This window comes from Siphateles boraxobius, unplaced genomic scaffold (assembly GCF_051911475.1).
Source record: "Siphateles boraxobius isolate OS27281-9 unplaced genomic scaffold, OSU_SipBor_1 8, whole genome shotgun sequence".
In the NCBI taxonomy this organism is placed as follows: domain Eukaryota; kingdom Metazoa; phylum Chordata; class Actinopteri; order Cypriniformes; family Leuciscidae; genus Siphateles; species Siphateles boraxobius.
Window position 1 is genome coordinate 26,830,127 of NW_027509208.1, and position 25,019 is coordinate 26,855,145.

At 43.4% G+C, this 25,019-nt stretch overlaps 1 protein-coding gene across 1 annotated transcript in view; it reads left to right on the forward strand.

Moving 5' to 3' along the window:
- rev3l (REV3 like, DNA directed polymerase zeta catalytic subunit) overlaps nucleotides 1-25,019 on the forward strand; it is a 197,805-nt gene that overhangs the window by 37,222 nt on the left and 135,564 nt on the right. The window contains exons 5-6 of the mRNA XM_077219798.1: nucleotides 12,963-13,086; nucleotides 13,169-13,263. Of these exons, the coding sequence (XP_077075913.1) occupies nucleotides 12,963-13,086; nucleotides 13,169-13,263 (219 nt within the window). The remainder of the gene's footprint in view (nucleotides 1-12,962; nucleotides 13,087-13,168; nucleotides 13,264-25,019) is intronic.

Consider the following 25,019-nt stretch of genomic DNA (forward strand, 5'->3'; position numbering starts at 1 on the left):
TAGCAGTGATGCTTTAAACAGGATTAATTTAGAGGCTCAACTTCTGAAGATTTGTAATAATACCTTATAATTATGGATACACCGTTACCACACTTTTTATGCAAATTAGTCCCAGCCTCTACTTAATCTCCCATCACACCGTGTTGAGTTCGTCTGTTTTTTTTTATATCACGCTACCTTTCTGCTAGTGAGTTTAGGGCAGTATTTTGATTTTCTGTCGTGATTTTGAAAAATGTCGCCATTGTAGGTCATTCATGCTGAATAAAAAATTGCCATAGAAAATTACATCATCATTCAGGGAGAAAACTGGACAGTTTAATGCGCTTTTTCGCCTTTACGTGTAAAAACACTAAGGGAAGAAGGTTGAGGAGGTGACAGAAAGAGGCTGGATATCAAATCTAGTAATTTCACTGATTAAAGCTGCTGTAGGTCATTTTTGTAGAAAAATATTTTTAACATATTTGTTAAAACTGTCATTATGTCCTAACAGTAGAATATGAGACAGATAATCTGTGAAAAAATCAAGCTCCTCTGGCTCCTCCCAGTGGTCCTATTGCCATTTGCAGAAATTCACCGCTCTTTTTTTGTTGAATTAATGTACTAGCAAAACTTCTCTAGCATTACATATCGCAAGAATAATTACTTGCATACTGTAATGTTAGTTACCGTTATATTTACGTTATCTTACTAGCTATTAATAACTTATAGAAAGAGTGCAACGTTATAAAGTTACATGTATTGCAAAATACATAATGATTTGAGGACCAAGTTTGTAGTCAAAATATGGGCAGGCCGTAGTCAATGTAAAGCATATTGTTGATGTTTCGTCCCTATTAGTGAATGTGCCATAACTTGCCATAAAATCGGTAGCCCGGCTTACTAGCCTGCGCGTTCACGGCAGGCTCCGCTGTGGGGGAGGAGCTGTGGAGGGAGGGCTGTAGCGTAGCAGAGAGCAAGGGATTCAAACTTTCAGGTTAAGTCAACGTTTTATCAAAACTCCCTACTGCAGCTTTAAGCCCTATCACTCAATAAAATAATCACATTTCTGAGTGTTTTTTTAAAAGTTTTGTATTGTGTTTGGTTTAATAATTAACATTACATTTGCAATAATGAATCTCACTCAGCTTGTGAATTAGCAGAACTTCCTCGCAGCCACTTCAAAACTGTTCACAAGCTTCTATGCATTTGATTTTGGTTGTCATTTGCTGAAATAAATAGAAAAAAAATAGTGTGTCTGCTGAATGTGACCCTCTCGGAATCTCCTCTGTGGTCATATGTGAAAGTGAATATTTACAAGGATAACAGTAAACCTTCAGTTACATTTGAACTTTCCAACAAAGAAATGTATGAACTTCTGTCAGCTTGTTAAACACATTTTTATTTGGATATTTCTACCATATAATGCCTGAAGCAGCAGCGATTGCCCAGTGCGTGACACTGTTTTCACGGTCTTGCATCGATGAAATTTGTTGCCTGGATCATGATTAGATCTTCTTTGGATTGCTAACTGCAGTGAATCTTTGAAAGGCCATCAACAAACCTTCGGTTGATTGGGTGTTAGCCCTGTGTTAGCGCTGTGTGGATTGCTCTGCTTGACATGCAGCCAAAGACATCACCCCAGACCTTAATCGATGCTCTTTTCTTAATGTCATCTTTCACAAGGTAGGGTCCAAAGAGATATGTTGTAAACTCAAAGGGATCTCTCTCTGGCGGTAAATTACCCATTACTTGTTGACATTTCTTTGCTTTGGTCTTCCTTCACTGAATGAAACGGTCAACAACCTTTTGAGCTATTCTCCTACCCCTGATTACCCAAGCTTTCCTCCTCATCATAAGCAGAGTTTCAGCCAATCTTCCATGGCTTTCTCTGTGACATCTTCTTTAGAGACCTGCACCTTTCCACCACACACCAAAAGCCCAGAGTCTGGATCCTTATGGACTACCAGCCTGTCTCTGGTGGTGTTCGGCAAGGTCATACCTTCTTGCACAGCAAGGAAAATGTCTCGCAGGTCATAATTTCTTTCTGATGGTTCTTGCCGAAGAGACTGCCTCCTACTTTGGGTTGTTTAGGGTCCGATTCCTGCCTACAAGGAACTTTGTTTTAATGCTTTGCAGAACCATGCTAACTGTCTTAACTAGTCTGGTTATATCACTGAACCGTTCCATGTCACAGGTTTTGGACAGCTGACCCTGCAGGAGGTCTCCTGGTTTCTACTTGAACTTGGTTGAGATCCCCATTTTGCCTTGATTCTTCAGTCGGTTCCTGCTGTTTCGCTTTGGACCTCTTAAGCACTGCTGCGAATGCCTTCTTTTGAAGCTTGCTGATTGCTTTCTCAACGGTAGCTGCAAGATCCAGAAGACTTGATCGTCAATTCATCTATTAGTAAGATCAGGAACTCTGAATTTTCATCAAGGTCTTGTGGATTAGCCTGCCTGGTGATCACAATGGCTATGTTTTTTGGGCCCAGTATCCACCACCATTCTTGCGCCTTCATAATTCCTTGGAATTCTCCAATTCTGTTTGCGAAGAATCTCTTATAGCCATATCCAAACAATACTTGGTGCTATACAGCGAGAAAGCTATCAACCAAGTGGTACCACTTCTCAACTCTAATTTGGCTTTGCTGCTCAAAGTACTTCCGCAGCCTTGAGTCAAACACTGCTACGCACATCTCTGCTTTGACAGCATCTCCTTTGTGTTCTAATGTTTGGCTTTATACTCCACAAGCCTGTTTATTGAGCCCTGATCAGAGTTCCATCCGAGGTACATTACCGCACCATAAGCATTTTCGCTTCCATCTGAAAAGGTTATCGCCCAGTGTTCATCATTGGAATTTGGGAGTGTAATAGTTCTAGTGAATTTAATCTGGCTAAGCTGGAACCACTCCACAAAGAGATTGATTACATCTTCTCTGAGACATCTAAGACCATCCAAGTTTCACTGACTGGAACCACCCCTTGCCTCTTGGAAAGCTCCGTGGACTAGAATTGTTCCCTTCTGTTTGATTGGAGTCACTAGGCCTACTGGATTATACACATCTGACACCTGACTCAACTCCCTCTTTGTCAGTGGATTTGGTCTTTGAGCCTTGACTTGCTCTTGCGAAAGATTTTGACCAAGTCTCAATTTCTTCTTTCTCTTTGAGAAATTGATTGATTGTCATCACATGGAGCTTGTCTTCTTTCATGTCATAGCCTAGGCCAAGTGCTTTGTTGTCATCATCATTGGTTTGGTAGAATACTGATCTTTTCTTTAGTTCCAAAGGGCTCATTCTCTGACTCACCCCTCCCACTTTGATCTGAGAAGACTCATGGCTTGAAGAAATCCTCCTGCTTTTAAGATCAACTCCAGGTTTGCCACAATGGACTTCAGCTGGTGATGGTCATTGTGGGATGTGAGAATGTCGTCAACATAGCTGTCTTGATAGAGCACCCTCAAGGTCAGCAAAGGATGGCAAATTGCCAGTTTCAGGCATTGTCAGCTGCGTGATGCAGCCTGGTGGTTTGTCTCAAATTTTTTCACTCAAAGTGTATTCCCCCTGTTCCTCATCTTCAAAGTCTCGCCAAAGGAACCTGTGCTTGTGCATTTATCGGTCTTCAAACCAGACAGAATTGTACATCATCTTGATATCTCCTAATGCGGCGTACACTTCGCTCCTGAATCTCAGCAGGACAACATGTATCTGATTAAGTAAGTCTGGGCCATTCACTAACAAATTATTTATGCTGACACCTGAATCTTTGGCTGCTGTTCCAAACAAGTCTCACTGGCATTGTGACTGAGTGAGGGTTAGGAGCAATAAGATGTAAGACCACACAGGCCCACTCTAGTTAGCGATTGTGCTTTTGGATAACTTTACTGCAGCCCCTCAAGCATGTCATGCTATAGGCAGCCTTCCACTCAGATTCTTTGGCAAGCTGGAAACTGTTTCTCCATACTCAAGAATGTAGCTGGAAGTTCAACTGCACTCCTGTTTGGTAAGGAAGCTGGGTCCTCCTACTAAGGATATTTAGCATGCCAATGCAGATCTTTGCTGTGGTTGTCCTCCGTTATGTAAGTGAGGCCCAGTCTTACTATTTTGAGTTCCCTCTCCTCAGCAAGAGTAATTGCTTTTCCACCTGGAAAGCAATTTCCACAGCGGCAACCACCGTATTTAGGCTCACATACACAGATGTAATCCCACTTCCGCCACTCCAGAAAGTCTTGGCTGCTGTTTGGAGTGCTTGATCCATGAAATCTGGCTAATGGCTTGTTTGGTGGATGGTACTCTGTTACTTCCTCATATTTCAAAGCTGCCATTCTCATCGACCTTGCAAAGTGCGTTTTGAATCTGTGGGCAGAAACGGCTACCTCTAGAGAAGAGAAGAGCTCTGGGTGAGTTCCTTCAACTGTCTTTTCCAGTAGTTTGTCTCAAAGCATGAGGTCTCCAACCACTCAGACCCTTTATGGGGCTAGTTGGCCTTCTCAATGGCTTATAGCAGTTCGGCCACTTTAGTTCGAGTCGAGTTCAAGTGCAAGTTCGATGTGAGGAACGTCTGAAAATAAATTTTGCAGTCGCTCAGGTGGAACTGTTTTGTGAATCTCGGTGATACTTTCTAATCCATTGCAAGCCAACTGATGTGACTTTTAAAAAAAAATTTTTTTACAGAGTTTTTACATTTGTCACATTGAACGCTCTTGCTGCAGTGTTTGAAAACACACTTCGGCATTGCTGTGTTAAGTCTAGTGGATGTCTACTGAGAAAGTCCTCTTAATTTTTGGTGTAGCCCTTCCTGCCCTTGTCTCTTAAAGGACAAAGTTTGCTCTTTTTCTGCATAGTGCTGCTTTCCTTTCTTTCAGCGTTTGGGCATAAATAAAAGTGATGCTCAAGAACTCTTTCTTCCTCAGTCTTGATTTTTGCATAGATAGCTGGGTTTGCAGAATGAATGGTCCTCGTGGACTTCTAGGCACCTTTTACAAGCTCCCTGTTTTCTTAATGCAGCCTTCTAGTCTGCTAGCTTTAGTGATTGGAACTGTCTGCAGAAGTAGAGCTTCCTTTTGTGCTTAGCGTCACTACAGACTACACACCCTGATTGGTCGTTGCTCGATTTTGTAGACTTTGTTCTTGCCCATCTTGGCTCGGTTCTTAACTCCTTTCTGTTTGGTTCCTCATCCCTTAATAGTTCGTTGTGCTCGAGATGTGGACAAGCCATTCTTTCTTGAAAGATTCAGGAAGTTTTCCTTCAATTGACTTCATCACTAGTGGATTTTTAATAGTGCCAGTATCACTCACTCAGTCACTAAAATCTCCAAGGGCCTTTTCTACTACTTGAATTAATTCAACTATTTTCCATGGCTGGTGATTTCTGATAGCAGGTTTTTTTTTTTTGCAAGTCCTCTAATATTTCAATTGCAGTAGCTGTCACATTTGAGATTTCATACAATCCTTTTATCCAGACTGTCTAGCACTTGAATCTTTTTTACCTCCTTGGAACTGGTAGGTTCACCCTGCTTCTAAAGTGCTTCCCAGTCTCTCTTCCTCCTGTGAAAGTCACATTTATTACCAGTGAACTTTGGAAGGGATGTGGGCTTTAACTTAATTGTTGCCACGGGGTAGTTGGAGATCATTGGCGGAGGTGTTGTTCTCTCTGCCTCCTCTCGTCTCGCCCGAATGAATTCAGCTTTTCTCGAAACTAATCTGGTAACGCAGAAGTTATTTTGATCACCTGGTGGGATGCATCTCTGCCACCGGCTGTACAGGTCTTTTGCAGTCTTTGGTAAATTTCGAATTCCTATGCTTTGTGATTGCCATCTGGAACTACTGCTACGACACATTCACTTACAGTTTCGGCAACATGCAGTGCTGTGAACAGTTCAATATCACCATACTTGGCCCAGAGAGTCTCTTGAAGAAGACCTTTAACTCCCACTCGCTCGCAATTTTTCAAGGTCTGCTCTTTGCTGTTTTGTTAACACAGCTGACTTCCAGCTCCACCTCTAATCCTGCAACGATGCCTGCTTCAAGATCGTCATATGACTTTCTCTGCTTGCTTTGTGAGATCCTCTTCTGAAGATCCTATATGTCATCTTTCATTTAATTTCTTTCATTATGTGAAGGCTCTTTTCTCCACTGTCCTCTCTGCTTTCAGTTGCTCGACTGACTTCCTGATCGCCTGCTTGGCCATTTTGACTTCTGTCACTGTTGGGAATGCTTCAAATGATGTCCCTTTTATCTTAGAAACTTGTCTCTTTGAGTCTCACAGGTTTCCAGTTCCTACTGGTTTCCCGGTTTTTCACGGTCCAGATTATTTTTTGCATACACTATTTCCCAACTGGAAAGGAAGGGACACACCATCAATGGAGGCATTTAACTGGATTCCACTCTTCATTTTATTGCATCAATTATGATAAAAGTTCACAATAGCCAGACAGAACAAAGTTGAAAACTTTTAACGGAAACAAAAATACAAATATGTAAATGAATTGCAAAATAAATCTTATTTAAACATCTGTTGTCATCACTGAGTTTGAATATCTGAAATGATATTATTAACAAGCTTAATATACTAGAGTACAGTATGCAACATACACAATTCAGAACATTAACTTGAACAATTAAAAATACAATATATGTACTGTATATAGAATCCGTTTAAATACGTTATTTTAATGATCCGCTTAATCACCCGTGAACTTCGGAAATAATTAATATTATATTGTCACTCTCCCACGATTTAATCGAAATACAAACAAAGATACACAAATCAATACACAAGTAACTTAACAATGATATTTGCTACTCGGAACTACATTTAGCTTGAAATAGTCATGTAATGAGCAGTTAAAGAAAGTAGGTCAAGGAATCTTTCCCTACCGAGCACAGACAGATTTGCTGCGTCACAAACTGATTCTGCATCTACCGCTACACCAGCATCATTCTCTTCCATTTACTGAAGCAAAATGATTTATTAAAGATTACACCGGCTGCCACTCCGGGAATTGATGATGTATATAATTTTTGTGCACTTGGATTTGGGCAGAGCTCACTTTAGCCTCGTCTCATCACAGCACTGACTTTCTTCCTCTCCGTTTCCTATTTTTGCCCCTCGCTCCGATTGGTTGAGAGACTACTAAAGTATTTTTTTAGTTATATTTGATTCATGTTATTTATTTGTGTATATTCTATTTGTAATTTTATATTTCCTCTAGTTTGACTTGACACAAAAAAACATTCTGTTAGTATAGTAATATATACATAATTGGTAAGACTATCCAGTATTATTTTACATTTGATTTATTTCTTTCAATTTCTGTAGTACTTCTGTACCTGCATACTAGGGCTGCAACTAACGATTATTTTGATAATCGATTAATCGGACGATTATTTTTTCGATTAATCGATTAATCGGATAGAAATTAAATTAGATTTTTTTTTTATTATAACTAAATAAAACCGTAAATCAGGGTATTTATGTGTAAAAGTGTACTTTAAAAAGTGCAAAAGCCACACATTGAGTTTTACTAATATCAATATTTGCATTGTTTTTAATGATAATTGCTGATGGCAAGTTGACAAACATGATTATTGTTAAAAAAATGATATCCAACATATTATGCTTTAACACAATTTTTGTTAAAACAAATTTACACAGACATGTTGTTCAGATGTGAATATCTGAACTAAAAACAAACTAAAAACATCTAAAATATATAATTCATTTAATTTTTATTTAAAATTAATTATATATAAGGAATATAAGGATAAAGAATATAATATATATTATATATATAATATATAAAAGAATATAATATAAGGATAAATTGATTAAATAAATATAGAAAGACTGAAAACAATTGTGTGAATGTAGAGCCGCAGTAGATCGCGTTTGAAAAACAATTAAAACTTAGTAGACAAATGCTATAAAAAGAGAACGGAATGGAGGTAACGTTACCCAGCAAGCTAACAGGCTTGAGTAAAGGACAGGAGAAATTATGCATTAGTGCACAAGCATTCGCTGAAAACCACTGAGTACAGTGACTAAAAAACAATATTTTACTGCTGCTGTTATTAACTGCCTTTGTATTTAATGCTTCACTTTGTAAACACCGTTTTAATTTAACCTATTTCTGCGGTAGCGCTATTTTAATCCATCACTTACGTTGCGAGCGAACTGATTGCACAACCTGATGCTCGAGACAAAATATAGACATCCCGGAAGTCCCGGGAGTCTCCCGCATATTGATTGCGGCTCCCTGATGCCCGCGAATTAGTTCAAACCATAGACATCATATAGATAGACGCCCTATCGACCGCTACTGCCTATTGGCGCGGACGAGCCGTGGGGCCGCCATCTTAAACCGGTCACCCGCTCCGCTCAGTGTAATCTGTTTGGCAGGTGCAATGAGCTGCCAGCGCATTTAATTAATCATATCTCACTGAATACCGAACTGATTTTCACGCAGGTTTTTTTACTGCAAAGGTCATACACGTAGCTACGATACAGGACACATTGAATATTTTGTTCACAAAATACAACTATTAGTACGGTAATGTTAAATGTTAAATCTTACTTGTGTAAAGTAATTCCCGAGTGATGGTCCGCCGATTTGAGCAGGAATATACTGCACAGTGCTCTGAAATCTACTGCTGCTATGCAACGCAAATAGGAGTATGACCTGCTTAATATGGCGGCCGCGTTTCTTGCGCCACAGCGGCCAATAGGGCATCTAGTCTCTATATGATATCTATGGTTCAAACTCCCGAAATCTAGAGCGCGCAAGCAAGAGCGCGCATGCGAGACTGCTCCAAACTGTGTAGCGCGCACGCTCGGCAGAGCGCCTGAGGGAGAGAGACCTTGCGTGTGTGTGCGTACCAGTAAACGCTCCCCGTGACGTAAGCAGACCAACTAATCGATAATGACATTCGTTGACAACGATTTTCATAATCGATTATAATCGATTTTATCGATTAGTTGTTGCAGCCCTACTGCATACTAATGTTAGACCTTACCATAGACTGCAAAAAAATTTGGACGTAGTGTCCGTGACGTCACCTGTAGGTTTCTGATGAGTGTTTTTGAAGCCTAAAGTGGGCGGAGCCAGCCATCACCATCTTGGCACCACGTCACTCCTGCATAATTGAAAATGGGCAAAGAGGCGGGATGTGCGTGGAGCTGAGGTGCTGGTTGCCTCAAACTAAGCCCCCTAGCTCGACGTGATTGAGTTTGCTCAAGCTAAGAAGCTAATGCTATATGATACTGGCCTCGTGCTAAAGTGACAGCTGACTTGAAGTAAATCCAATATTTAAAGTTCAAGTTTTTGCCCTTTGAAATAATATAATAGTTAAAAGACATAATTTAAAGTGAGACAATGCATATCGTGATGCATTATTCTGCTAGTTAAAAATTTATTATCATGCAGTAACTTACAATATTGCTCTGAGCATGTGCATGTGACAGTGATTCATGCGCAAACGTGTCAGTCAGCGTGGCATCGCACGTCAAGTTCGTAGAGAGCTTTATTCAATCCATTTTAAATTCTGATTTTGCACGCCTCTCAAATGGGTTAAACCATTGAGATTACCTAAGAAGTTCAAGTAAATGCACTTGAAAATGCATAAGTTTCCCCAACTAAGCAAGCCAAAAGCCAAAGGTGACCGTGGCAAGAAACCAAAACTCCATCAGTTGACAGAAAGCTCACTCAAGTACTGGGGAGCTAAACCATTTAGTGCTTTGGAAGTAATTAGCAAGATTTTAAAATGTATACAGTGTTTGATACGGAGCCAATGCAGTGTTGACAGAAACCGGGCTAATACAGGTGCTGGTCATATAATTAGAATATCATCAAAAAGTTGATTTATTTCAGTAATTCCATTCAAAGAGTGAAATTTGGATATTATATTCATTCATTACACACAGACTGATATATTTCAAATGTTTATTTCATTTAATTGTGATGATTAAAACTGACAACTACTAAAAAGCCCAAATTCAGGATCTCCGAAAATTAGAATATTACTTAGGACCAATACAAAAAAAGGATGTTTAGAAATGTTGGCCAGCTGAAAAGTATGAACATGAAAAGTATGAGCATGTACAACACTCAATAATTAGTTGGGGTTCATTTTGCCTGAATTACTGCAGCAATGCGGCGTGGCATGGAGTCGATCAGTCTGTGGCACTGCTCAGGTGTAGCGAGAGCCCAGGTTGCTCTGATAGTGCCCTTCAGCTCTTCTGCATTGTTGGGTCTGGCGTATTGCATCTTCCCCTTCACAATACCCCATAGATTTTCTAGGCGAGGCGAGTTTGCTGGCAAATTAAGAACAGGGATACCATGGTCCTTAAACCAGGTACTGGTATCTTTGGCACTGTGTGCAGGTGCCAAGCCCTGTTGGAAAATGAAATCTGCATCTCCATAAAGTTGGTCAGCAGCAGGAAGCATGAAGTGCTCTAAAACTTCCTGGTAGACGGGTGCGTTGACCTTGGACCTCAGAACACACAGTGGACCAACACCAGCAGATGACATGACACCCCAAACCATCACTGACTGTGGAAACTTTACACTGAACTTCAAGCAACATGGATTCTGTGCCTCTCCTCTCTTCCTCTAGACTCTGTGAGTCCAAAGAAAATTTGATTTCCAAAGAATTTGCAAAATTTACTTTCATCAGAGAACATAACTTTGGAACACTCAGCAGCAGTCCAGTCCTTTTTATCTTAAGCCCAGGCGAGATGCTTCTGACGCTGTGTCTTCAAGAGTGGCTTGACACAAGGAATGCGACAGCTGAAACCCATGTCTTGCATACGTCTCTGCGTGGTGGTTCTTGAAGCACTGACTCCAGCTGCAGTCCGTCCTTTGAATCTTCCCCACATTTTTGAATGGGTTTTGTTTCACAATCCTCTCCAGGGTGCGGTTATCCCAATTGCTTGTACACTTTTCTCTACCACAGTGGATGATTTGTAGTTGGTAACATCAAAAAATTCTCTGAGTTTTCGTATTTCCCATTAATTTCCTGTCTCGGTAGAGTTCTCAACGGGCCGCGTCGACCCGACAAACCCGACGGGACCCGCGGGTTCGGGCCGGGCTCGGGTCGAAAATATAAGCAAATGACTCGGGTCGGGTTGGACCTCTGGCTTAAACTTTTCCGCTCAGTGAAAAAAACAAACATTTATTAATCATCGCTGCTGTTCACCGTAAAGAAAGTCTGGCTGCTGCGTGCAACGTGCATCGCGGGGGAAGACCTGACGCCGCTACGTGCACGTCTTTAGCCTGGAGAAGAAGATGGAGTTGGTGAAAAGTAAACTTATTGCTGCAGGTGAATTCACTGTCGCTACTACAGGAGTGGGAAAATCAGAGGTCTGGAAAGTGTCTGGAGTGGTGCTGGATTCTGATGGAAATTCTACAGGTTACGTGCAATGCTCAAAATGCAAGGTGCTGATGAAATATGACAGCCATAAAACAGGGTCGTCCAGAAGATTTTTATTTGAGGCATATTTAGTAGCCTATATAGCCTATTTATATATTTAACGTTTGTTTCAGTTGTTTGTATTGTTTGTAGGCTATTGTTAAAAGACGTGAACATCAAAGGTTGATTTGAATTCCCGTCTGCTGGTCATGATAATACGTGTATGACAAAAAATTTTGAAAATCGGCGTCGGGCTGTGGGCCGGGTTCGGGCAGATAATTCATGTTTATGTGTCGGGTTACATCGGGTCCGGGCTTTAAAAGCCACGGGCCGGGTCGGGTCGGGTTGTAATTTTCAGGCCCGTTGAGAACTCTGTCTCAGTCATTTTTGACTGCGAAGGAGCTACGTGTGACTTTTTTTTGTGCGTTCACATAGCTAATGCGACAAAAGCCTCCAAGTATCATGCAATTACGACGAAGCAGTTTTTTAAAAAATATTCAAAACGTTACATTTTTCGGTCATGTGACAGGAGAGGCCAAGAGGTTTAAAAACAGTGATGTAGTTGTTAGAATTAAGGAAATTAAACTTAGTACTAATTAATACATGAGTAAAAAAGGAAATAAAACAACACAAACTTATGGTTTTTCTCTTGAGACTACACACACACAGGGTGTACTTTACTGTCTTATTGCACCAACTTTTTTTCATTTAGAGGTATGAACTTAAAGGGATAGTTCACCCAAAAATGTTTGTGCACAAACCCCCCCCCAAAATAACGACTTTATTTCAACTATTCATTTCCTTCTCTGTGGGCCTCGAGTCAGTTCACTAGTGTAATAGCGTACTGCTTCTGTGTTGTACGTCACACGCATCACACACATGACCAGCGTCGGCCAATAGTGAGCCTACGTGTGACGTAGCACTATGCAATCACACTACGTTAACTGATTAGAGGCCCACAGAGAAGGAAATTAATAGTTTAAATAAAGTCGTTATTTTTGTTTTTTTTGTGCACAAAGTATTCTCGTCGCTTGATAAACTTAAGATTGAGCCACTGTAGTCACTTGGACTATTTTAACGATGTCTCTAATAACTTTTCGGGGAACAAGTTTCAATCCCTTAGAAGCCTATGGAGGAGTGATCCAGCTCCCAGATTTAATAAAAAATATCTTAATTTGTGTTCCGAAGATGAACAAAGGTCTTACGGAGTTGGAACAAAATGAGGGTGAGTAAATACTGACATAATTTTCATTTTTGGGTGAACTGTGCCTTTAAAGAGAGTATAAAGACAGTTTAGAGATCGGTTTCTCCGGCTGTATTCATATTTTCATTAATATATGCGCATACATCATGAAAAAAAACCTTTGCGCACAAAAAATGTTTTTCAAATGAATGAATCATTTGACCTGGAATCATTTGACATCAGTCTGGCCATTTTACAAATCGGACTGAATCAAACTCTGAATTCAGCAATAAGACAACTCACTTCATTATATCAAACTTATAATAACAGTTCTCAACTCAATACATGTACTTTTCATGTACACTTTGTACCTCTATTACTACTTGTTTCTGTAGGAGAGCAGATGTTGAATATAGGGGGCAGCACCAGCCCATGGAAAAATCCCTGTATGTCCAAACTCTGTGACAGCGAGCTGAGGGATACAATGTGTACTCGCTGGGAGGAGGACAACATACCAAGGTGTGTTTGTGTTGTTGCTATATGTCAATACATACCAGCCACTGTATGTCATTTTTACCTTTATTTCATGTGTGTTTTGCAGTTCTTTGGTTTTAGAGGAGGTGGAACGGATGAGTGTGTGCGAGCTGGAGGTCGATGCCGTGGCTGCTGATGTTCTCAACCGTTTAGAGATTGAGAGTAAGGATTGGTTGATTTTTTTTGTGTGAGCATGAGCGAGTCCCTGCCTACACTGGGTAATAACATCACTGATTGCATACATCACTAATCAGTAATCGGTGTGGTTGTGAAAAAAAGGGTTGGCACACTTCCAGTTTTTTATTTCACTGAATATATTACTTTTTGAGCACAGACATGTAACAAAAATTAACTTTACATATGTTTGTGCCAAATTACTTGATTTTGATTAATTTTCTTTTTTAACAGCCACACCTTGCTGCAAATTTAAAAACTATGCTTTAGCTGATTGACATGTCCTTTCTATTTTCTGGGACTTATCACGATGGATAGCATTAAAGCTCAAAGTATTCCTCGGTTTTTACATGTACGCTAGGGGTGCAATGATTCAAATGACACACAATTCGGTTTGTATCACGGTTTTAGGGTCACTGTTTCAGTACGATTTGGTATGTGCTATGTTCAGGGGAAAAAAGGACTACTGTCAAATAAAAATAAAGAAAATTAAGAATACAATTATATAATACTAAATACAAGAAAATAAAATAAAAAGTGGTTTTCAGTTAGGTCTAACATTAGTTTTCAGGTAGAGAAATTGTGAAGTAACATTGCGTATTTGACTGCATAAATTGAAGGATAATCCTTATTAAAGTTACTAAAGCTGTTCAATTTAGAGCAGTGAGTGTTGTCCTTGTTCTTTGTTGTTTGATTAACATTAAAAACACAGACAGCCTGCTGTCACTATATAATGCACGGATCCAGTAGACCCTGATACTGATATACGTTTCGACTGTTTCATTCACTTAAGATGTAACCGACTGTCTACTAGGATACTCACCAAGACCGTTGAAACACAAGACTTGAAAGCGGACTCCATATTTGCGGACTGTCTGAAATCTTCTCACAGCGTGCGAGTTCTCATTCGCTTCTTCTGGCTCTTAAATGTTTAAATTGGCAATGCTTAAATTATCATCATCATCATCATCATCATCTTCTTCTTCCGCTTAACCGGGGGCGGGTCGATGGGGCAGCTGTCTAAGCAGAGATGCCCAGACTTCCCTCTCCCCAGACACTTCCTCCAGCTCTTCTGGGGGAATACCGAGGTGTTCCCAGGCCAGCCGGGAGACATAATCCCTCCAGCGTGTGGTAGGTCTTCCCCGGGGTCTCCTCCCAGTGGGACGCGTCCGGAACACCTTCCCGGGAAGGTGTCCAGGAGGGATCCAGAACAGATTCCCGAGCCACCTCAGCTGGCTCCTCTCGATGTGGAGGAGCAGCGGCTCTACTCTGAGCTCCTCCCGAGTGACCGAGCTCCTCATCCTATCTCTAAGGGAGTGCCCAGCCACTGTGGAGAAAGCTCATTTCGGCTGCCTGTATCCAGGATCTTGTCCTTTCGGTCATGACCCACAGCTTATGACCATAGGTGAGAGTAGAAACGTAGATTGACCGATAAATTGAGAGCTTCGCCTTGCAGCTCAGCTCCTCCTTCACTGCGTCAGACCGGTACATCGACTGCATTACTGCAGAAGCTGCACCGATCCGTCTGTCAATCTCCCGTTCCATCTTTCCCTCACTCGTAAACAAGACCCCAAGATACTTGAACTTCTCTACTTGAGGCAGGAACTCTCCATCAACCTGAAGTAGGCAAGCCACCCTTTTCCGACTGAGAATTAGTTTTGTTTAAACAGATGGCAATGTGTGCTATTCAGTTCTTTTGCGTGCTATCAACACTCTGGTGATGACTGCGTAAAAAAATGTCATATTCAAGCATACAGCACTTGCATTGAACAAAGTTGACAAAGATTGACAGAGAATGTGTATCCATCGACAGAAACATACAATAGCAGAACATTGTCTGTCTGTTAATTTTCAATAAACCAAATTATAGAAGCGTCGTCAGATTTAAGCAGTGCAAGTGCGTGCTGATCCATGGGTGGAGAATGGTATTTTTTTTTTTACCTAGAACAGTTACACCCCTAATGTACTCAAGGGTCCACGTGATGTAAATATCACACTGCATGAAAAGGGTCATATCTGGTAATATCTGGCCATGGTAAACTGCCATGTAATTTCGGGTTTGCCGGATGTACACGGAAAATACCTGGGCCAATTTATAAGTTTACACAATTTAGATTTCCAGAAATTCCCAGATACTTGGCTACATGGACATATACAGGAATCCATGAAATTTTATGGACATTCACAGCTGAAACACTGATGGCTGTCAGGTGTGAAGACCTTTCAAATATTAATCACCTTGCAGTTAAAGGAATAGTTCACTTAAAAAGAAATTCATACAGGTTTGAAACAACTTGAGGGCGAGTAAACGATGACAGAATTTTCATTTTTAAGTGAACTATTCTTTTAAGGTGCTTGCTGTGTTCTCAGATGGAGAGAGGGGAGTGAGCCAGGGAAGTGTCACAAAACAGCCACAAATTATTCACTATTGAAATCTAACATAGCTAGCTTTATCATTTTTGACAGAGCCATTAAGATAAGATAAGATAAGATAAGTCCGTTACTGGTGTAGAGGGACAATTGTGGTTTCTCTAGCAGTATTTCTTCTAATATTGATTAATGCCCCCCAAAAAGTCAACGTGTGTTATAACGCTTACCTTTTCCTGGGCAATAGCTGTATTTTCATATATATATATATATATATATATATATATATATATATATATATATATATATATATGAATAATTATAAACTTAATATAAATAAACTATCATACTTTCAAAATATAACAGCCCTGGTCTCCCATATATACCCCACCCCCTGTACCGGTTGGTCACTCTTCTCGGGGAGCTGTTTTTAAACACACCAACAGATTCAGACATGAACTCTGTAAGCCTGCACAGTTTTAAGAATAATCCACTTCAACATCATGCAAAACCAGGTAAGTCTGATTATCTATATTGTGTAAAAATAATATATTTAATGTCAAAACTACATTTATACAGTATTTTTTCTCTGATAATGTTTCCTCTTTTTCACAGTATCCTACACACAAGACCGGATCAACTCAACTTCTATTACTGTTTATAATCTCAGAAGATAAGACGGTTGTTGCAATCTTTTAATATAAATATTTGCATAATTTTACTTATCCAATTAAATCCATTTTTTATTTTATGGAAAATAGTATTTTATGTCTTTCAGCTATCCTACAAGATGTATAATGAGGCTATAAGGAAGAGGTATTCATAGTTTAATTCCGGAAAGGCTCAGCTAAATCACTCAATCAAGGTTGTGGAAAAAACGCCAAAGAGAGACAACAGAAAGTTTAGAAATTGACATGATGTTACTCTTTTTAAATAGGCTGTAGTGAGTATTGTCAGCAGTGTTGGGAAAGTTCACTTTCTACATGAACTAGTTCAGTTAATACTTTAAAATTTGTAACTAGTTCATAGTTATTTTTTTTTTCATTATGTTGCTGCGAGCTATTATTTTTCAAAATTATTGCCACAGCCCGAACCACAGACAGCAATTATTTTATCGGCGGGAAAAGTTTGTACAGAAATGTAAGATTTTACCCATCCTCAACGTCCCGACCTTGTCATAAAACTCGTTTAAATGATCATTCGACGCCTCCTTGCTGCTTTTTGTTTTGATTACGCATGCGGCGGTGCGACACTGGTGTCTGGTGTTGCCAGATTGGATGTTTTTTCCCGCTACATATTAAGGGCCGTTTACAGTGTGTTTTAGACGTGTTTTCCCCTGGAAGGCTCTATAGAAATCTGGCACCCTATTGAACGATGTTAAACTGAGAGTGCTGGCTGCCGTTCACAGACACCAGAATGAACGAGTTCACAGTAACGTTCATCAGGCAGTAATACAGTACGCTCAGTTCTATGGAGTCAATATAATGCTGCATAGTTTTGCAAAAGAATAAAGTTTCGCAAAAGAAAATAAAGTTTTGCAAAACAAAAATAAAGTATTGACCAAAGAAAAAATTTTTACTCACAAGAATAAAGAATGGCAAATAGGGGGGAAGTACTGAGGAAAAAAATAGTTTTGCAAACAAAAATAAAGAATTACAAAATAAAAAAAAGTATTGCAAAAAGAAAGATATAATTAATTTCAAAAATCAATGACCGCTGTAATCCTATTTTATGGGTGGGGTGGGGTTGCTAATACAATACTAAATCATAAATCAGATGTACCTATGTACAATAACATACCGATATCCAGCAATGGATTTAAATAGTACATTGAGTTTAATGTGTCTTTAGAAATAGATCCAACTGTATTTTGTATGTTCTTTAATGGTCTAGTGGTAGAACTTTTGCCAAGCGTGTCAGAGGTTTTGGGTTCTAATCCGCACTCGTATAGTTTTTTTTTCCCCCTCACTAACACCGATTATGTGTCCCTGTTTGATATAGACTGTAACCAGAACATATTCAGTTCCCTTTCGAGAGGTCTCTCCTATTGCGTAAGTAGCTTACGCTATGGGAAAACTCCTTTTCTCGAGAATATTGAAGTCTTTATGTAAAACGCATTGCAGCTGCACAGCTGACAGCAATGAACGAAGGAAGCTCGGTCATTGGCTGTGCTGCGGCAACTTGCTCGAACCAATGACGGGGCGACTCTGAATGAGCGACCAATGAGCGCGCTTCGCGCCCGCGCGCGTCAGAGCCCGCCAAGATGGGCGTGGCCAAGAGCTATTTATTGGGCGCCCCGTCATGAGAGTTCTTTAGATTTAATCTCCTTCAGCGAACACCTTCTTCGCTGGATCCTCCGGATTATTGAAGCCTTCGCCGCCGTCGAAAAGCATACCAGCGGGATTGCTACGAGGACGTCGGCACCTTCAGCCGCCTTCGAACGCCATCCTACTGAGCCATCCGGCGTGCCACACACGCAAGTATCTTTACATCTGTTCGCCCCGCGACACTTGTAAAAGAGCAATTTTCTGAGGCGTTGTTTCAAATGCCTTCCTGCGCGTCGTGCAGAGACCTTCTCCCGGACGGGGATCGTCACATCATCTGCGCTCGCTGCCTGGGCCGGGACCACGCAGAAGCTGCTTTGACCAAGGGCGGATGCCCGGAATGTGATGACCTGGGTCTCTCCGCACTGCGGGCTCGCCTCGCCGCTTTCGCCGTGAGCGAGCCCATCGCCGCCACCCCTCTGTTTGAGCCGCGCACTAAGAAAAAGCGCCGCTCACAGAGGCTTCCTGAACCTGAGCTCAGTGACGTCACGCCGAGCCAGTCTCCGCGTGCTTCACCGCCGCTCTTGCCTTCCCCACCGCCGGTTCAGTTCACCCAGCCGGACCCACATCCCTCTAGCAGAGCGGTGGGCCTTGTGACTTTCGGCGCGTCCGAGGACGATGGGGGAATGGATGACAGCTTGTCCATCGACGCTGCATCGGACGACTGGCCGGGCTCCACTCTCGACCCCGCCCCGTCGACGCTAGCTAGCACGAGCGGGGGCTCCACCATGGATACAGAGATTATCCGCGTCCTCTCGAAGGCCGTAGAGGACCTCGGGCTCGATTGGTCTTCTCCCGAAGAACCAACCCGAAGCCGACTGGATGAGTGGTTTCTGCAGGGGCACCAGCAGGCCCCTCGGCAAAGGCCTTCTCCCTTCTTCCCGGAGGTTCATGACGAACTCACCAAGTCATGGAAAGCCCCCCACTCTGCGCGTCTGAAGCCTTCTTTTCCTTCGTCGCTCTCCTCTGTGGACGGTGCGAAGGAAAGAGGCTACGAGGGAACGCCGCCCCTCGAGGGGCCGTGGCCAATCATCTCTGCCCGCCCTCCACCACTGGATGGAAAGCCAAAGCTTCCCACCCCTCGAAGCCCTGCCGCACTACTTCTGCTCTCGCCGGTCGCGCCTACGCCGCCGCCGGCCAAGCTGCATCAGCGCTTCACTCAATGGCGGTACTTCAAGTGTTCCAAGCTAAGCTTCTCCGCTCTATGGATGAGTCTGGCCCCGAACCCGAAGCCTTTAATGACCTACGCAGCGCAACTGATATAGCTCTGCGAGCCACGAAGGCCACCGCCCAGTCTATTGGCCGCGCCATGGCTAATTTGACTGTTCTCGAGCGCCATCTGTGGCTGACTCTGACGGAGATGAAGGACGCGGATAAGGCGCAGTTTCTCGACGCGCCTATCTCCACCAGCGGGCTGTTTGGACCGGCGGTTAAAGGTTTCGCCGAACGCTTCACTGAGGCCCAGAACGCTTCACAAGCTATGCGCCATTTCCTGCCCAAGCGCTCCAGCTCATCGCAGAGCAGACAGAGACCGCCACAGCCGCAGCGGGCTAGAACAGCTCCCACCGCCTCTCAGCCCGCGCCTCATGCTGACGCTCGAGACCGCTCACGCTCCCACAACCGCAAGCCGCCTCCTGAGCAACGGGGTCCTCGGCCCAAGATTGTGCTGAACCCTGAGCCTCGAAAGCCGTCCTAGCCACAGGAATGAGAAGAGAGAGTGCGTGTCTCGCAAAAGCCGGACCACTCTCTCTGCAAAAGCTAAAACATTACCCAGTCCCCTTACAGGCGGCTGGAAATGTCCATACAGCAGTCAATGGGCCAGTCACAGAGCTCACTCACCTGCAAACAAACGCCGTTTTTACGGCGACGCACAGAAAACACAAAAAGAGTCTTTTTCTGCCTGTGTCACTAAGGGTTCACATGTCCACAAAGTGTGCATTCCCAGATACTGTCAAAACAGTGCCAAATTCATTCCCAGTTTAGGCTGCGCGCCCCATGAATGTAGATCACGTGCCTACGGTCATGTACGCACCACTACACACAAGCACTGTTCACACAGTTATGAATTCATCCCCAGTAAAAGCGAAGGGTTAAAAAAGGTCTCCGCCCCATCCTACATCTCAGACACCTGAACAAAGCACTAATGATTTGCTCGTTCAGAATGTTAACAACCAAGCATATCCTCGCGCAAGTACGCCCAGGAGATTGGTTTCTCTCAGTGGATCTGAAAGATGCTTACTCTCACATTCCAATAGCGCCTCATAAAGAGGCCGTTTCTGAGATTCGCTTTCGAGGGACAGTCTTACCAGTACACAGTACTTCCGTTCGGCCTGTCCCTGGCTCCCCGTACATTCACGAAATGTATGGACGCAGCACTTTCCCCCTTGAGACGAAGGGGAGTGCGAATACTGAATTATCTCGACGATTGGCTGGTCCTAGCACAATCAGAGAGTCAGTTAATAACACACAGATCTTGGATTATCAGCCATTTAGAATGCCTGGGTCTAAGAATCAATTTTGCAAAAAGCATACTATCTCCCAGCCAGAGGATTTCTTTCCTGGGAATAGTTCTAGACTCGATGAAAATGACAGCGCGTCTCTCATCAGAGCGCGCGCTCACCATCCGGCGCCTTGCAACATCATTCAGGGCGGGCGCGCCCCCGTCAAGCGGTTTCAGAGGATGCTCGGTCTCATGGCCTCAGCATCGGCCATACTCCAGCTAGGATTGTTGCATATGCGCCCTCTCCAACGCTGGCTCAAGAGCCGCGTCCCTACTCACGCGTGGCGTTCGGGCCACTTTTTAATCAGAGCGAACCACGGCTGTATAAAAGCCCTGACGCACTGGAAAGCCGCCGACTGGTACCAGTCAGGCTAGAGTCTGGGTGTGAACACAAGGAGAAAGATGATAACGACAGATGCCTCCAAAATAGGTTGGGGGGCCCTTTACGAGGGCAGGCCTGTCTCCGGCTTTTGGTCAAACCCGGAGAAGCGCCTTCACATAAACTGTCTGGAGATGAAAGCGGTCGCTTTGGCTCTCAGAGCCCTGCTTCCACATCTAAACAACGAACACGTCCTGGTCCGAACGGACAACATGACGGTAGTGTCGTACATAAATCGCCAGGGTGGACTCAGGTCGAGCTCCATGCATTCAATGGCCAGGAGACTCATTTTATGGTCCCAGCACAACTAGCGCTCACTGAGAGCAGCGCATGTGCCAGGCGCCGTGAACCAGGGGGCAGACATGCTATCCAGAGACAAGATTCTCCCAGGAGAATGGGCTCTCAACCCGCTGACGATTCAATGGTTATGGAAAACCTTTGGCAAAGCGGAGATCGACCTCTTCGCCTCCAAGGAGAACGCGCACTGCTCTCTTTTCTTCACGAAGAGCACGGACGCGCTCGCCCAGAGCTGGCCGAGCCGCCCCTTATATGCCTTTCCCCCGATCGCGATGCTGCCACAGGTCATCAGTCGGGTCAGAGAGGAGAAAAACGCAGTGCTTCTGATAGCCCCACTCTGGAAGAACCAAACATGGTTTCCAGATCTGATGCAAATGCAATCTGCACCACGGCCGATTCCACTGAGGCCGGACCTCCTCAGTCAGGCCAGCGGGATGATATTTCATCCCCGCCCCGATCTGTGGGCCCTTCATGCATGGCCCCTCAATAGGTTCCCAGGAACCTCACGAGCGGAGCGCTAAAAACCATCGCTGAGGCGCGGGCGCCCTCCACGAGACGCTTATATGCCCAGAAATGGAAAGTGTTCAGTGACTGGTGTAATGCCAAGGGCCTGAACCCTGAGACATGCGAGATTACGAACGTACTCGCTTTTCTACAAGGGCTTCTGGAGGCGGGCCGCACCCCCTCCACGCTCAAAGTATATGTGGCGGCCATCACAGCGTCACACAACCCTGTAATGGAACGTCCATTGGGAAGAAACAACCTAATTATTCGTTTCCTAAGGGGCGCTAGGAGGATGAACCCTTCACGCCCCCCCTCAGTGCCGATCTGGGACCTAGCTACTGTCCTAGACGCTCTTAAAGGGCCCCCGTTCGAACCACTCCGAACCGTGCACCTTAAACAGCTCTCGCTCAAGACAGCGCTCTTGCTGGCACTCGCCTCGGTCAAGAGAGTGGGCGACCTGCACGCGCTTTCGACAAGCGCTGCCTGCCTAGAATTCGGACCTAACGACTGCAGGGTCGTCCTTAGACCGAAACATGGGTATATTCCTAAAGTGCTCACCACTCCCTTCAGAGCACAGGTTATCTCCCTAACTGCGCTATCGTCTCCAGCAGACGAACACGACGCTAATCTACTCTGCCCCGTTAGGGCTCTCAGAGTGTATTTGGAGCGTTCTGCCCTATTCAGACAGACAGAACAACTGTTTGTATGCTTTGGCGGCCGTACGAAAGGTTCCGCCGTTTCAAAGCAGAGAATCTCTCACTGGATAGTTGAGGCTATAGCGCTGGCTTATGAAGCTAAGGGACTTCAATGCCCCTGGGGAGTCAAAGCACACTCCACCAGGAGTGTGGCTTCTTCCTGGGCATGGTCGAGCGGGATACCGATCGAGGATATTTGTGCGGCGGCAGGCTGGGCCTCACCGTCCACATTTATCAGGTTCTACAACCTACAGGTCCCGACATTGCATTCCAATGTACTATCAGCATGATACTAGTTGAACTACGAGTTCGTATCTAGATTATGTATGTGCTTGTGTCACACTGAGCGCCTTCTAGCCGCTCTGTATTTTTCCCACATATAAAGCTCGCCTCTGCCGGCTAGTTGGATGATAACTTTGCTTTTCAGCTCAGGCACCTGCCTCTGGCTATCATAAGGCGAAGTTCAGCACGCACGGCGTTTTGCATGGTGTTCCCATAGCGCAAGCTACTTACGCAATAGGAGATACCTCTCGAAAGGGAACGACTCGGTTACTAACGTAACCTCGGTTCCCTGAGAGGAGGGAACGAGTATTGCGTAAGCTGCCGTGCTTGTGCCTGGTTAGTTCGCTTCAGTCGTTTTAACCTAAAGAACTCTCATGACGGGGCGCCCAATAAATAGCTCTTGGCCACGCCCATCTTGGCGGGCTCTGACGCGCGCGGGCGCGAAGCGCGCTCATTGGTCGCGCATTCATAGTCGCCCCGTCATTGGTTCGAGCAAGTTGCCGCAGCACAGCCAATGACCTTGGCTTCCTTCGTTCATTGCTGTCAGCTGTGCAGCTGCAATGCGTTTTACATAAAGACTTCAATATTCTCGAGAAAAGGAGTTTTCCCATAGCGTAAGCTACTTACGCAATACTCGTTCCCTCCTCTCAGGGAACCGAGGTTACGTTAGTAACCGAGTCGTTTTGATGAGAGAAAAAAAACTATACAAGTGCGGATTAGAACCCATAACCTCTGACACGCTTGGCAAAAGTTATACCACTAGACCATTTCAGAACTCAAATAAACTTTGCGGATCGATGTATTTATTTACGGGTTGAGCAGAGAGACTGCACAGTTTGACAAGCGGGCAGCGGCCGCACACCAGACCGTCGGATGGTGTTGATATAACTATTATCACACCGGCCCTCGCGCCCTCGAAACACTACCGGCCCACCGGGAAAAGTCCCAACTCTCCCTATTGCCACTCTGCCCCTGGTCATGTCTAATGCTTTTTGAAAATGTAAGGCTTTCTTCTTCATAAAACGAGTCGGACATCACATTTTCGTATACATTTTTATTTATTTAGTAAGCTACAGGACATCGTCTTTCAAAACATGACATACGCGAAAGAGAATAAAAAATAATGCGTGATTGTACCCAGCACTTCTGAAAATGCACTTCCGAATGCGTCTCTGTCCCCAGTAGAGATGCGCGGTTGGCGGTTATAGCTGCGGGCTCCGCAGATAAACCGCGGATCGGGCGGATGAAGTGACGGAAAAAAATATTTTAATTAAATTCGGGCGGGTGGCGGGCGGTTTCTAGTGTCGCGGCTGTCATCAGCAGCGCCTTGTATCAGCGGATGGCGGGCGGGAAAATTGGTCAAAAACGTTGGTGCGGATGGATGGCGGACGGATGATGAGTTTTGTGATGCGGTTGCGGATGAAATAATAGCCCATCCGCGCATCTTTAGTCCCCAGCACATTTCAAACCAAACTGACGCCCATTCCAGGTATGTACAGTTGATTGTCTCCCTTTATTTCACCAACATTAAAATGTGTGTGTGTGTGTGTGTTTGTGTTTTAAAGCTAAATCCGATAAGTATTAACGATGATTATCAAAGTTGAATTGCTGGTGGCATTAATTTTTGAAATTAATTATATCTTTCTTTTTGCAATACTTTTTTTCATTTTGCAATTCTTTATTTTTGTTTGCAAAACAAATTTTTTTCTCAGTACTTTCCCCCCCCTTTGCAATTCTTTATTTTTGTGAGTACAATTTTTTTTTTCCTCAGTACTTTATTTTTGTTTTGCAAAACTTTATTTTCTTTTGCGATACTTTATTCTTTTGCAAAAATATGCGGCATTATATTGACTCCATACAGTTCACGTTCGCCCAAAATATGAACGAGTTCAGACACAACACTGATTGTCAGTGATTACATTACTGTTAACACAGAAATGGTGAAGCTCAAAGTAAGATTAGGAAGATGTTGATGTGGATTCACGCAGGAGCTACAGTGAGAACTGGAGTTTGCTGGGACACATCTCATGTGTTATTTACTGCCTTTGTTTGAAATCTTTAATTCAAAGAAGATATTTTTCAATGTTGTGTTCTGATTGTTTTTATGTTTTAGATACTATTTACTGTTTTTCCCTAATAAAGACCGACTATCAATTATTGGCTAAACAATTTTTCATATCTGCCCACCTGGCCTGCAAACAATCAAATCACTCAGCTGTAAGGGTTTTGGCTGGGATTCATTTTAAATGTAACCAATAAAGTCACTTTGCTGGCCCAATAGCTGTCTGGTTTAGGTGTGAAAATCTCCCCTGACAAAATGTGTTTTGCACTAACCAGTTGCCCACAAGGTGCCAGCACTGGCCAATGTTTCAGAGTAGAAAATGAAACTAAAGAGA